Source organism: Marmota flaviventris, chromosome 16 (genome assembly GCF_047511675.1).
Source record: "Marmota flaviventris isolate mMarFla1 chromosome 16, mMarFla1.hap1, whole genome shotgun sequence".
Classification (NCBI taxonomy): Eukaryota; Metazoa; Chordata; class Mammalia; order Rodentia; family Sciuridae; genus Marmota; species Marmota flaviventris.
The window spans coordinates 54,958,138-54,970,736 of NC_092513.1; the positions used below are offsets into that span (position 1 = coordinate 54,958,138).

General features: G+C 35.5%; 1 protein-coding gene across 5 annotated transcripts in view; it reads right to left on the minus strand.

Annotated features, from left to right (window-relative positions):
• Nucleotides 1-12,599, minus strand: part of Epb41l3 (erythrocyte membrane protein band 4.1 like 3) — a 151,249-nt gene that overhangs the window by 47,073 nt on the left and 91,577 nt on the right. For all 5 annotated transcript variants that reach the window (XM_071602450.1, XM_027942897.2, XM_027942898.2 and 2 more), the window contains exons 4-5: nt 4,914-5,018; nt 3,678-3,720 (exon numbers count right to left, since the gene is read on the minus strand). In XM_071602450.1, coding sequence (XP_071458551.1) covers nt 3,678-3,720; nt 4,914-5,018 — 148 coding nt within the window. The remainder of the gene's footprint in view (nt 1-3,677; nt 3,721-4,913; nt 5,019-12,599) is intronic.

The window sequence follows — 12,599 nt, forward strand, 5'->3', positions numbered from 1 at the left end:
AAGCAACCCATTTCAATGCAAAAATCCTCATTTTAGGAAAGTATGTTGCAAATAATAGTGGGCCTAAAAAGAAACTGAAATAACATGTTAAAAATGCCTATTTCTAGGCTCTATTCCAGAGATTTTTATTCCTGAGACTTGGAATATGGTCTAGAACTCGTAATTTTATTAATATCTTTTGTGCTTTTGACGGAGGTAGACTTTGGAACCACAGTGAAAATCACTACTACTAAGAAATCCAAATGTAAGGTTATAACCCAAGCAACTACAAGGTCTTTCAGGGCATTATTTTGAAATGATGGGAAAGTTTATGGAAACTACAATCTACATTCCAATCAAGAAAAAAGTCAGTGAAATAAGGCATAAAACCTGGGATTAATGAGAAAAGAAGATAAAGCTCAAATACACATCCTTGTAAAGAAAGTGGCAGAAACAAGAAAGTGGCACTTATGCGATGAGTGACTTGTAGACCCACATCTGCTCAGATGAGGGCCCTCGTGAGAAACAGGAAATGAAACAGCTGGAACACATTAAAACGAATATTTCTATAATGCTGATGTAGGATTTTTAAATTGCAAATTTATGATAAACAGAAAAGGCATTGAAGGGAGTTCATTCTTACAAAAAATTTCTAATTTTACTCTCCTAAAGCAGGCCAAATCTTAAAAGTTCATTTATATCATGAAATTACTATAGACCATATATTCTATATCATAAAATTACCATATTTTAAATATGCTTTACTTATGATAAAAAATATAGTATTTTTAGAGGTTTTTAAGATCCGGCATGCATTAAACATGACTAGAGTTAGAGTTTTTTGTTTTTTTTTTATTAAGAACAAACTTTTTGGTTTTAAAATTTACCATGTATCACAAATTTGTAACTTAAAATGTATATCAGATTGATCTCCGTTCTCTAACTGATCTCTACTAGAGTCTACTATGGACCTACAGAATAAAAAAGGATCCTTTGTCATCTCTGGGAAGAAATGTGTGATGGCAAATGATTATATAATATAACACCTCTCTGCTCTGGTGGGAAGAAATTTTGTGGAAAGAGGACATTTTAGTAGATAGGAAACAAGAAGATAGAAAAAAAATACTAAATTATACTCTTAATAACTTCCAATTTCCTTTGGCTCCTCTCTTGCAACAAAGCTTTTTTTTTTTTTTTAAATTTATGATTCACATGACTTCCTAACCTGCATGGTAAAAAAAATATCATTTACATTTCATACTTAGATTATCATTTTAAATTTTGTGTCTCAAGAAGACAGGAGACAGCATAAATGGAAAAGTAAGGGGGAAAAAGAAATTCTACTAACAATATGCAAAAAAGTTTATACCACCTTTCTTGTAACAGTATTACAACTTATTCTTGAGCATTTTACGTATTTTCAAAGCACTTTGCAATTACTGATTGCCTGGACATTTTATTAGTTAGATGTACACAAGATAACATTATGCAAAACACTATGATATATATTCTTCACATCTGCTTTTAATAATGCCATATAAAACCTTTAGAACACATCTGTCATCATAAAATTTTTATTAGGATTCCTTGGAACAAGAAAAAAAGTGTTTTGATCTATTTATCAACAGTAGATATTCCTGTCTTCAATCTCAAACTACTTCCATCCAATTAATTGATCAGTGGATACACTGAGTCTCTCTTCAGAATATGGTAAATGATGTTGAATTGTATAAATAATCAACAGACTCTCTAACATCTAGAAGACAGTGACTTTTGGAGGGATGTTATCTAAAATCAAACCATTTCTAACTGCTCATTACCAATTGTTTTATTAGTACCTGGGTTATTTTTATATCTCAGGACTTTCAAAGGCACTAAGAAGTATTTTCCTCTCTTTTAACAGTAAACTCTTTGAAAACTTAAAATGGAAGGATATTCCCATTAATTATTTGATCTTAAATTTATTCTTTATTCTTCAACTTGAATTAGTTATTCAGGATAATTAAGCTAATTATCCTTAGTTTTATTGATAAAAATATGAACCTTTTTTTTAAAAAAGTAGTTAGTTACAATAAAGATTTTCCATGCTTATGGCAAATGTAATAGCTATAGAGAATGTTAAAAAATAAAACTAGCAAACCTCCTTTCTCAATTGTGCAGGCCATTCCTGGAGTTAATTCCTGTTAATCTGTCATGCTTTCTACAAATATCCCATGCTTCTATATAAGCATAACATTTTATTTGTGATTTTTGGTATTGAAGACTGAACCTCAGGAAAGCTTTATTATCACTGAGCCACATCCCCAGTCCCCCATTTTTCCTATGTGCATTATGTTTTTTTATTAATTTGTTATATATCGTCTATATATGACAGTAGAGTATATTTGGACATATTATACATACATGGAATATATTTTATTCTAATTAGGACCCTACTCCTACGGTTGTACATGATGTGAAGCTTCACTGTGGTATATTCATATATGAACATAGGAAAGTTATATCTGATTCATTTCATTGCCCAGTCCTTTTGATTTTTAATCAGTCAGCATCTCATTAGGTTACTTAGGGCCTCACTAAGTTGCTAAGGCTGGCCTTAAACTTGTGATCTTCCTGCCTCTGCCTCCCAAACAGCAGGTGTGTGCTACTGCACCCGGCTCTATGTATGCATAACTTTTAAAAAGCAAATGTGATTATATTACAGATATGATTTTTCAACCTGATTTTCACTAATAAACCCAAAGACATCTGTCTATGATTATTCCCTGATTGATTTAATCATCTTTATAAATGGGTATTTAACTTGCCTCTAGTTTCCTGCTACTGCAAACAGCACTGTAATGAACTTTCACTTGTGTACACACTTGCATTTTTTTCTCTAACACATATGCTGAATTAATTTCTTCAAGTAAAATGGAAGGTCAAGGAGTAGGTACATTTTAAATTTTAATAAATACTGACAAACTGCTCCCTTGGGAGGTTGCACCAATTTATACTTCTACCCGTTGGGTTCTTAGTAGTCAGTGCAGTTATTATTAAACATATTAAACTTTTAAAATCTTTGTTAATCCAAACAGATGGAAAATGATTTCTCAGGTTAAAATGCATTTGGTCATTAGATTTAGCAACTTAATAATGCTTATTGGCCACTTATGTTTCAATTTTGAGATGTGCTCATGGAATTTTTTATATATTCATTAAAATATATATTTCCCTTTTTTTTGGGAAATATATATTTATTAATTCACTTTCAGGGACTAAGAAAAGAGGTTGTCACCAGACAATAAACTTCGTTCTGATTTGTTATTCCATCTTTAAAGTATCAAATGACTACTGCTTTTAGCTTGGTTTTTAAGTGTTTGTGACAATTAGGCTTAATACAACATTAATAATTAAATTTGGAACTTTTAATGATTAACTGCCAACGGAGCATGACATAATTAAATCATACATTTCACATGGGTGTACAGGCAGAGGAATAGGTCAAGTGTCAAAGTTATTTTAATTTGAGTTATAATGACAAAAAAAATGGGTTCTGTCTGAGCTGGATCAATGTGCCAGATCAAATATGAACTTGTAATCTGTCTTTCAAAAACCTCTATTCACATTGGCCACTTGGGTATGAGCTACCAATTCAGATTAAGCGGCTCTCTTAAATATCTTTACCTTGCCACGTAAAATAATACAAAAGAACTTACTTCGAATCTGTTTTTTAATTTCCTTAGCAGGGTCCAACCAATTCTGCAAAGGAAATAACATTATGAATTGGAATCAGAGAAGAATAAAGGTGATTTAATGTTGCTTTGATACAGACATTCCCACAATGCTTTCCCCACCCTTCCCTCAATTCTGGTGGCCTCCGCCTGGCCCTGCCCTGTGAGGGTCTGGACACTGGCCTAAGGAGAAAATACGCACATGTGCCTTCATGCTTGACATTTTTCTTTTACAACCATTACCTTCAGGGATCTCTGCTAGCACAGACACAGAAGGGCAAAAAATGGGAGAAGATCAGAATTCAAACAAGTTTCCAAAATAAATTAAAAGATTTACATATCCTGACACCCACTGGCTCTAAACATTCACTTCTACGTTAGTGACTTATATCATCACAGATGCTTAGGCATCTTCTTAAACCTTTTCTAACAAATGAATACTTGTTTGAGATCAGTGGTCTTCCTCATTACAGAAGCCAGATGTTTAATAATGAAGTCAGACACTGTCTAGTAAATTCAGTAAGAATGAGTCTGACACCACAATAGTAAGCAACATCTATGGGCAAAACTTATGTGACTTAGTTTTTAGCACTAGTACAATGGAAACAATCTTCTCCTTATTTTTCAGGTAGTTGTGGGGAAAAGTTTTAAACAGATGACTTTCCTCAAGTGTAAGCACCTATAGAGGTATTGCCTTAAATATTAAGAACTTATGAAATTATAGGTATCAGGTTAGCAAATGCACCACCTCCTATTTTGATTCGGTAAGAAAATGAAAACATAAGAAGATGAATCAAGAGGAAGACAGGAGCCCCAGTAGTGAACTGTTCCAACAGTTTATGTTACAACTGTAATATCTTCATAGAATTTGAGGGCATGAACACGTTTTCTTCATAAAAATCAAAGTGTATTTCTTGGGCTCAAAATTCCACTGAAATATATATTATCTAAAAAAAACACCAAATAAAATACTTTGCTGGAGCCATAAATAACTCAAGGATGAAAAACAGAAGAGCTGACTTACTGTTTTCAAGATATTCAAGAATAAAGGAAGCTGGCCAGGATTTCTTTCATGAAGAAAAGGGGTGAGGAACAGTATTTGGGGATGCTAAGTCATAAAAGTAGGCGTGTGAGGGAGGGTGGCCAAAGTGATCAACCCTTCTGGATTTTCCTGGGGGAGCAATTCAAGCCACAACAGTTCACACTGCTCTTCTCTCTCACCTTCTGATTTTCAGCATCTCGATACGTGAGGCCAAAGTAGTCCTTTTCTAGCAGGTTCAGGTGTTCACACACTTTGTCAAACAGCACTTGCCCTCTGGAGCGTTTCTATGGAAACAACAGAAAAACAAGTCAACATCCACAAGGAAGTTCTCCCAATTGGAACAAATAAAACTTGGTAAAACTTCAGACGCTGTGTGCTGCCACTGTTTATGTGTGTTCACACCATCATCTCCTGTTGAATAAAAAGGCTACCTACAAAGTGGGGCCTCGACTTATAAAAGCCGACCCCAACAGACAAAGAATAAAACCAAATGTCAATGGTGTCACTGAGTACAGGTGACTAGGATGGGGAGTGATTCCTAAACAGAGATGATGTGATGCTCGGAAGCCTCAAATATTGTGAAATATAAAAATCCTGATGGTGAAAGAGGATCCACAATGGCCATGTTTTGGATGCCCCACCTACGCTCCCCAGGCTGTAAGATTCCAAGCCCAGAAACATCAGCCCTGCTTCCTGTTTTAGGCAGAACCTCATTTAGAACTTTCTATTCTAATCCTTACTCAGAAAGTCGAAGGGTCATTTTCTAAAGTCCATTAAACTAAGTTAATTAGTTAATTTCTGGTTTTGTGCCATGAATTTCAGTAGGGTGTTCAAATTTCTCTTAATTTCTGTGAGAACAAATACTTCTTATTAAACATCATAAAACATTCATTAGGTTTCAAGATTTTAATTACCCTATATAAACAGAAGATCTAGATATCTATGCTATATTTTGGACCATCAAATAGTCCTATGAATGGAGAAGGGGAAATGTACTCATAGTGCGAAAATCCATCCCCTTAATTGATCTACTGCTTCAAAGGTCTTTAAACATGGCTTTGAAGTCTGCATTGGATTAACTGGCAACAATTAAGCTAAGTTCCCTTTTTGTTTGTGTGGTACTAATACTTTACATCTAATATGCTCAGCAAATTTGTCCTTAAGATTTAGTATGTTAACAATGAGACATATGAAAATTGATAAACTATGTTCATGCCAAAATAATGAGCATTCAAAAGACCTGTAGGTGGTATCTATTACTGTGTGACTGTAATTATTTTGAAAGTTAATTACTCAGTCCCCTCAAGCATGACTGTTTAGGGAAAAGGATACATTTATGATAGGAGAGCAAAGCCTAAATTGTAGCTAGCTAAATAATCAATGATGCATTTGAAAAAAAAAAAAACTACCATAAAGGATGAAAATAAATAACTTGTTAGCAAAACTACATAACATTGCTCATTGGCTATGAATAAATGATACAACAATGAAATGCTCCTTCATGGTTTAAATCCTTATTTATAAACAATACCAAGTTATTTTCTTTTTTAAAAAAAAATCTTTTTTAGTTGTTCAATGCACCTTTATTTTATTTATTTATATGTGGTGCTGAGAATTGAACACAGTGCCTCACACATGCTAGGTGAGCGCTCTACCACTGAGCCACAACCCCAGGCCAGCAAGTTATTTCGGAGTAGTACTTGACAAATTTTTAAAGTTTTCACAAAATCTGGTTCTTCCAGTGCTTCTCTAGGTATTATCTACAGTTCACAGATAAGAACAGAGGTTCAGAGAAGCTGGATGAGAGGGCAGTATTATGCTAATGGCTATGGGTGGTAGCTTTAGAATCAGATCAAACCTGGGTTTGAATCTTCAGTATTCCCTTGCAGTTAATGTGAACCTCTGTTTCCCCACTATAAAGCAGGCAAGGACATCACATACTTCTTTGGAATGGCTGACATTAAAATAATGTATTCAAAGTCCACTGTTGGCATATATCATGCATTCCATGAATGTCAGTCATTATTATGGCCCAGTGACTGATAAATGGCAGACTGTTAAATGCAGAGCATGTTATAATGCACGTTTTCTGTAGGAACCATGAATACAAGTCCTGGGGATACCAATGAACTGATTAATATTAACACATTCTACTCCTACTTTTCTTCTCCTTTATTTCCATATCTCTATTATTATTATTATTTATCGGTACCTCATAATCATACATTATAGTGGGATTCTTATGATACATTTGTACATGCATATAACAACTTTATCCATTTCATTCCCTAGCACCTTCCCTTCCCCACCTTCACCTGCTCTACTCTACTGATGAGATGGCAATCATTAAGAATACACATAACAATAATTGCTGGTGTGAATGGAGGGGAAAAGGTACACTTACTTATACATTGCTGGTGGAATTGCAAATTGGGACAACCATTTTGGAAAGCAGTATGGAGATTCCACAGAAGACTAGGAATGAAAACCACATATGACTCAACTATCCCACTCCTTGGTATTCATCCAAAATAACTAAAATCAGCATGCTTTTGTGATACATGCATACCAATTGAATTCAAAAGTGCATGGGAAGGCCCCCATTCACTTGCTCTACTCTACTGATCTCTCTTCTATCATTATTATTATCATTTTAGTGCACTCGTGTGTGTGTGTGTGTGTGTGTGTGTGTGTGTGTGTGTATAAAAACAGGATTCACAGGGCTGGGATTGTGGCTCAGAAGTACAGCACTCGCCTAGCTCGGGCGGGACTTGGGTTCGATCCTCAGCACCACATAAAAAAATAAAGGCATTGTGTTGTGTCCATCTACACCTAAAAAATAAATATTAAAAATAAACAGGATTCACTGGAGTATATTCATATGTGGACACAGCATAATTTTATAGATTCCATTCATTCTCCAGTACTTCCTCATGCCATCCTCTTCTCCCTCCCTCTCGGTTCCTTTCCTCTACTCTATTGGCATCCCTTCTATTTTTATGAGATCCCTTTTTTTATACCTACCCCCAGCTTCTGCTAATGAGAAAAAAATATTCAATCCTAGACTTTCTGAGTCTGGCTTATGTCACTTAGTTGGATGTTCTCTAGTTCCATCCATTTACCAGCAAATGACATAATTTCATTCTTCTTTATGGCTGAATACAACTCCACTGTGTATATATACCATAATTTCTTAACCTATTCATCTGTCAATGGGCTCCTAGGCTGGTTGCATAACTTGGCTATTGTGAATTTTGCTGCTATAAACATTGGTATGCATGAATCACAAAAGCATGATGATTTCAGTTATTTTGGATACATACCAAGGAGTGGGATAGCTGGGTCCATTCCTAGTCTTCTGTGGAATCTCCATACTGCTTTCCAAAATGGTTATCCCAATTTGCAATTCCACCAGAAATATATAAGTGTACTTTTACCCTTCATTCACACCAGCAATTAGTGTTATCTGTATTCTTGATGATTGCCATTCTAACTGGAATAAAATGAAATCTCAGTATAATTTTGATTTGCATTTCCCTGATTGCTAAGAATGTTGAACATGCTCTTTCTTCAAATGTCACCTGCTTACTACCTAATTGCTTCAGCTAGAACACATTACTTACGCATGCACATGGGTGCACGTGCGCATACACACACACACACACACACACACACACACACCAATAACTGCCCACGTACTTTCTCAATGAGTAAACAAAAACCAAATGCAAATACAACAACTTCACAAGGCTTTGCTTGATTCTACACCTCCTCTGAACCACCAGATCAGAGCCAGTCTTCAAAACAAGAATTTTTTCGGAATGTGTCACAGGCAAACCTGGTCATCAATTTCAATTAGCTGTCTTCTGGTCTATTCTTCCTTTTGCCTAACAGGCAACATGGATTAGCTCAAGCAGAGACTACTAGGATGACTCCTATTTTTCCTGTTTCCCAGAATTTGATTTCTGTTAAAAGACTCAGTGCTCTCTGAAATAGACCATATCCTTTCTTACTGAGTATTTTAAACATTTGAATCCTATAGTCTTTAAGAAAATGACAGAGTGGTCCATTCCTTATACTGGAGATACTTTTTTTTCTGGCCCTCAGAACCCAGATCAGTTGTCTAGAATCTACTGTAGAAGCCTATTATGGACTGGAAACAATGATATTCCTATTAAACATCAGCATGGCTACCAACTAGGTGGGTGACTTCGGGAAAGGCTCTTAAGTCATTTGAGTCTCCATTTTCTCTTCTTTGAGCAAGGATGTAAGACTCTGTAGAGCAAGCAGAGTACGGGTTCAAGACTATAACTGGGTCTTGCTGATGGCAAACTATTAATGGATAAGAGTACTCTTTTCCCAGGAGTCCAGATGGGGCTTTGGTACCCTTCTGCACATAGCAATGACAAAAATTCTGCCAATGGATGGAGATAGAGCATCTCTTGAAACCCACTTTCTAGCCCTGGAATGGATCCCCTCTGCAATCTCTCCCAACTCTACACATTTCTCTACTCTTCTAACTCAGATGGTTTTCTCCTAGCTTTGGAAGTCAATTATTACTAGTTGTTGACATCTGTAGGTACCTACAGATAATAACCTTATGACTAAAGCTCAACATCCAGATTGGAAAATTTGGAGAAATTACATTAAATATTACAGTTCTCAAAGATATCACTTGATAAGTGATCAAATCTAAGTATCTATCTTACTACTAATTAGATATAATGGCTATATATACCCATGAGTCAAAAAACGACACAGTATTCTGAATGGATACTTTACCTAACCAGATAAAACTAAGAGTTTTCAGTCTTGTGGTTTCTGGTGAGTTAAGTCATCTTTGGCTTAAAGGCATCCCCAGTTCACATATACTTTTACTAGGCAATCATCCAGAAAAGGCAGTTTTACTTTCCTGGAGTGACAAGCACAATGGTGGCCTGCTCTCTTCCTGGAATTTCACCGGACCACCTGTATTTCTCTTTCTTGTATAGTAAATGAGGATATTACAACCTAACAATCTGGAGGGCTTTATCTTAAAAACAGCACACTCCCAAGCAATGTAAATAAGCTTCACTCTTAACTATTAGCATTTTTCTTTAGGGGCTGAGGTTGTAGTTCAGTGGTAGAGCATTTGCCTAGCATGTGTGAGGCATTGGGTTTGATCCTCAGCACCACATAAAAACATAAATAAATAAAGTAATGTTATTGTGTCCACTTACAATTAAAAAAGTTTTTTAAAAAATAATTTTTCTTTAATTTAAATTTTCCAAATTGACATGCAATTTGGTGTTTGGAGAATGAATGAATATTGAGAATGAAAAGTCACATACTGAGAGAAAATATTTGTTGAACAAATCTGACAAAGGACTGATGACCAAAATTCAACAATAAGAAAATGACCATTTACTTAAAAAAATGGGTAAAATAATTTGAAATGACATTTAACCAAAGAATGAAAATATATATATATATATATATATATATATATATATATATATATATATATATATATAGCAAATAAGTGAAAATAAAAAGCTGCCCAACATCCTATGTCATTAGGGAACTACAAATTAAAACAATCATACCATTCTACACCTATCAGAAGGGCTAAACTCCAAAGACAACACCACCAAAGGCCAGTGTGGATATGGAAGGATAGGAACCTTCGTTCCTAGTAGGAATACAAAATGGTACAACTACTTTGGAAGACAGTTTGGTAGTTTCTTGCTAGGTTAAGCCTACTTTTACCGTATGATTCAGCAATCATGTTCCCTGGTATTTACGGAAATGAGTTGAAACGTATGTCCAAACAAAAACCTGCATACAAATGTTTACAGCAGCTTTATTCATAATTGACAAAACCTGGAAGCAACTAAGATATTCTTCGAAAGGTAAATGGAAACACAAACTGGTACATCTAGCAGTGCATAAAAAGAAATGAGCTGTCAAGCCATGAAAAGACACAAAAGAAACTTAAATGCATATTGCTAAGAGAAAAAAAGAGTTGGAAAAGCTCACATATTGCATGATTCTAAGTATATGACATTTTGGAAAGGGCAACGTATGGTGATAATAAAAAAGATCAATGGTTGCCAGAGATTAGAGGGTAGGATGGGATGAATAAGAGGTGCAGTGGGCATTTTTAGGGCAGCTGAACTACTTTGTATGATACTGTAATGTTGGCTACATGTCATTTCGTATTTGTCAAAACCTACAGAATACACAACACCAGGAATGAACTGTAATGTAAACTATGAGTTTAGTTAATGATAATATATCAATGTTGGCTCATCAAGTGTAAGAAATATACCCCACTAATATAAAATGCTAAAAATAAAGAACACTGGAAGGAAGGGTACATGGGAACTCTGTACCTTCAGCATAATTTTTCTGTAAACCTAAAAGTACTCAAAAAAGTAAAGTCTACTAAATTAAAAAAAAGAGAGATAAAGAAAGAATGCAATAAAAAGCAATAATCTCTTAAGTTGTCAATAATTTATCAAATAGATAAAAATATAAATTAAACTCCAAGTGATTTTACTTTTATCATGCATAAACAAAAACTTAAAACATTATTTTTCAGAAAAACCAAACTGGGGTGTGCAGCTTCTCCATTTACCTTGACTTTCCCCTCGAAATTAACTTATCTAAGAAATGAGGTCACTGCAGGCAGAGCTCCTTCATTCTAGACTTGGCTATTTGCATCTGCATGGTACAATTTAATTTGTTCCCAGTCTCCCACATTTGCTGTACATTGCTAGTTAAATCTAGAGGCTTGATGAGACTGGGGCCTGTTTCTATGTGATCTCACAGGGAGGCACAGAGTGAGGGCTTGCCTGTGTTGCGATAATAGCTGTCGCTGATGATCACTGCCCCAGATCCAGTGGCTCCGGGGCAACATGGTGATATCCTGATACTAATCACACCTTCCTCTTTATTAGCTAGAGTATAGTTATAAAGAGATACTTTGTCAGAACTATTCATCTACCCACAGTCCAGATAAATGCTTGCTTCTGTCTCTTGTCTCCATTTTCATGGTAACAAGTTGGGGCTCTAGCACCCTTCCAAGTCTCCAAGTTGAGTATTTTTATTCTAAAATATCACTATGAACTCATAGATTTAAACAGGTTGGATGTGTTTAATCCCATCTCAGATGTCACCTGTACTAGTGCCCTGAAAGCACCAAGATGCTCTGCCTGGCTTTTGCCTGCCAAGTCCCCCTCATCCTTCCAGAGGCTTCTCCAGAGTTACTTCTTCAATGCATGTCCTGTCTTCCCAGACCCATGAGAGAGCGCCTTTGTACCTGACAGCACTCTGAATCTATAGCACCACAACAGCACTTTCCATATCTGTCTGTATCACAGTGGACTCTCCACACTTGCCTCTGATCCCTGACTGTAAGGACATTTCAGTGGCACTGTGACTGCCTGTGCTTTATCTTTCACTGAGTTTTATTTTTGGTCAAATGCCATGAAGAGATTCCAACAGTTACTTGATGAAACTTTATGTAAATTGTTTTCCACTAGCATGTCATAACCAATGACATGCAGGCAACATTTTAAACTAGTGGTTTTCAACAGCGGATCCTGGGAGCATTTAGAACATGCACCAGTGCCCAGGTCTTGTGTGTCAGGTCAATTAAATCACATTTCTGAAGTTGAGCCCCAGATATCTGCATTTTGTAAGATTCCCCGGGTCACTCATTCAAGTACAGTTGAAAGTTACATCTTAAGTTAAACTATGCTTAAAAGTTTAAAAAAAAATTGAAATGTGAGAACTCTAAAGGAATTTGACATTTTTTTGTGACAATACATGTACCTTCTTCAGATTTTGCCTAGGTCCAACTCAGTATTTTTTTAGGCCTT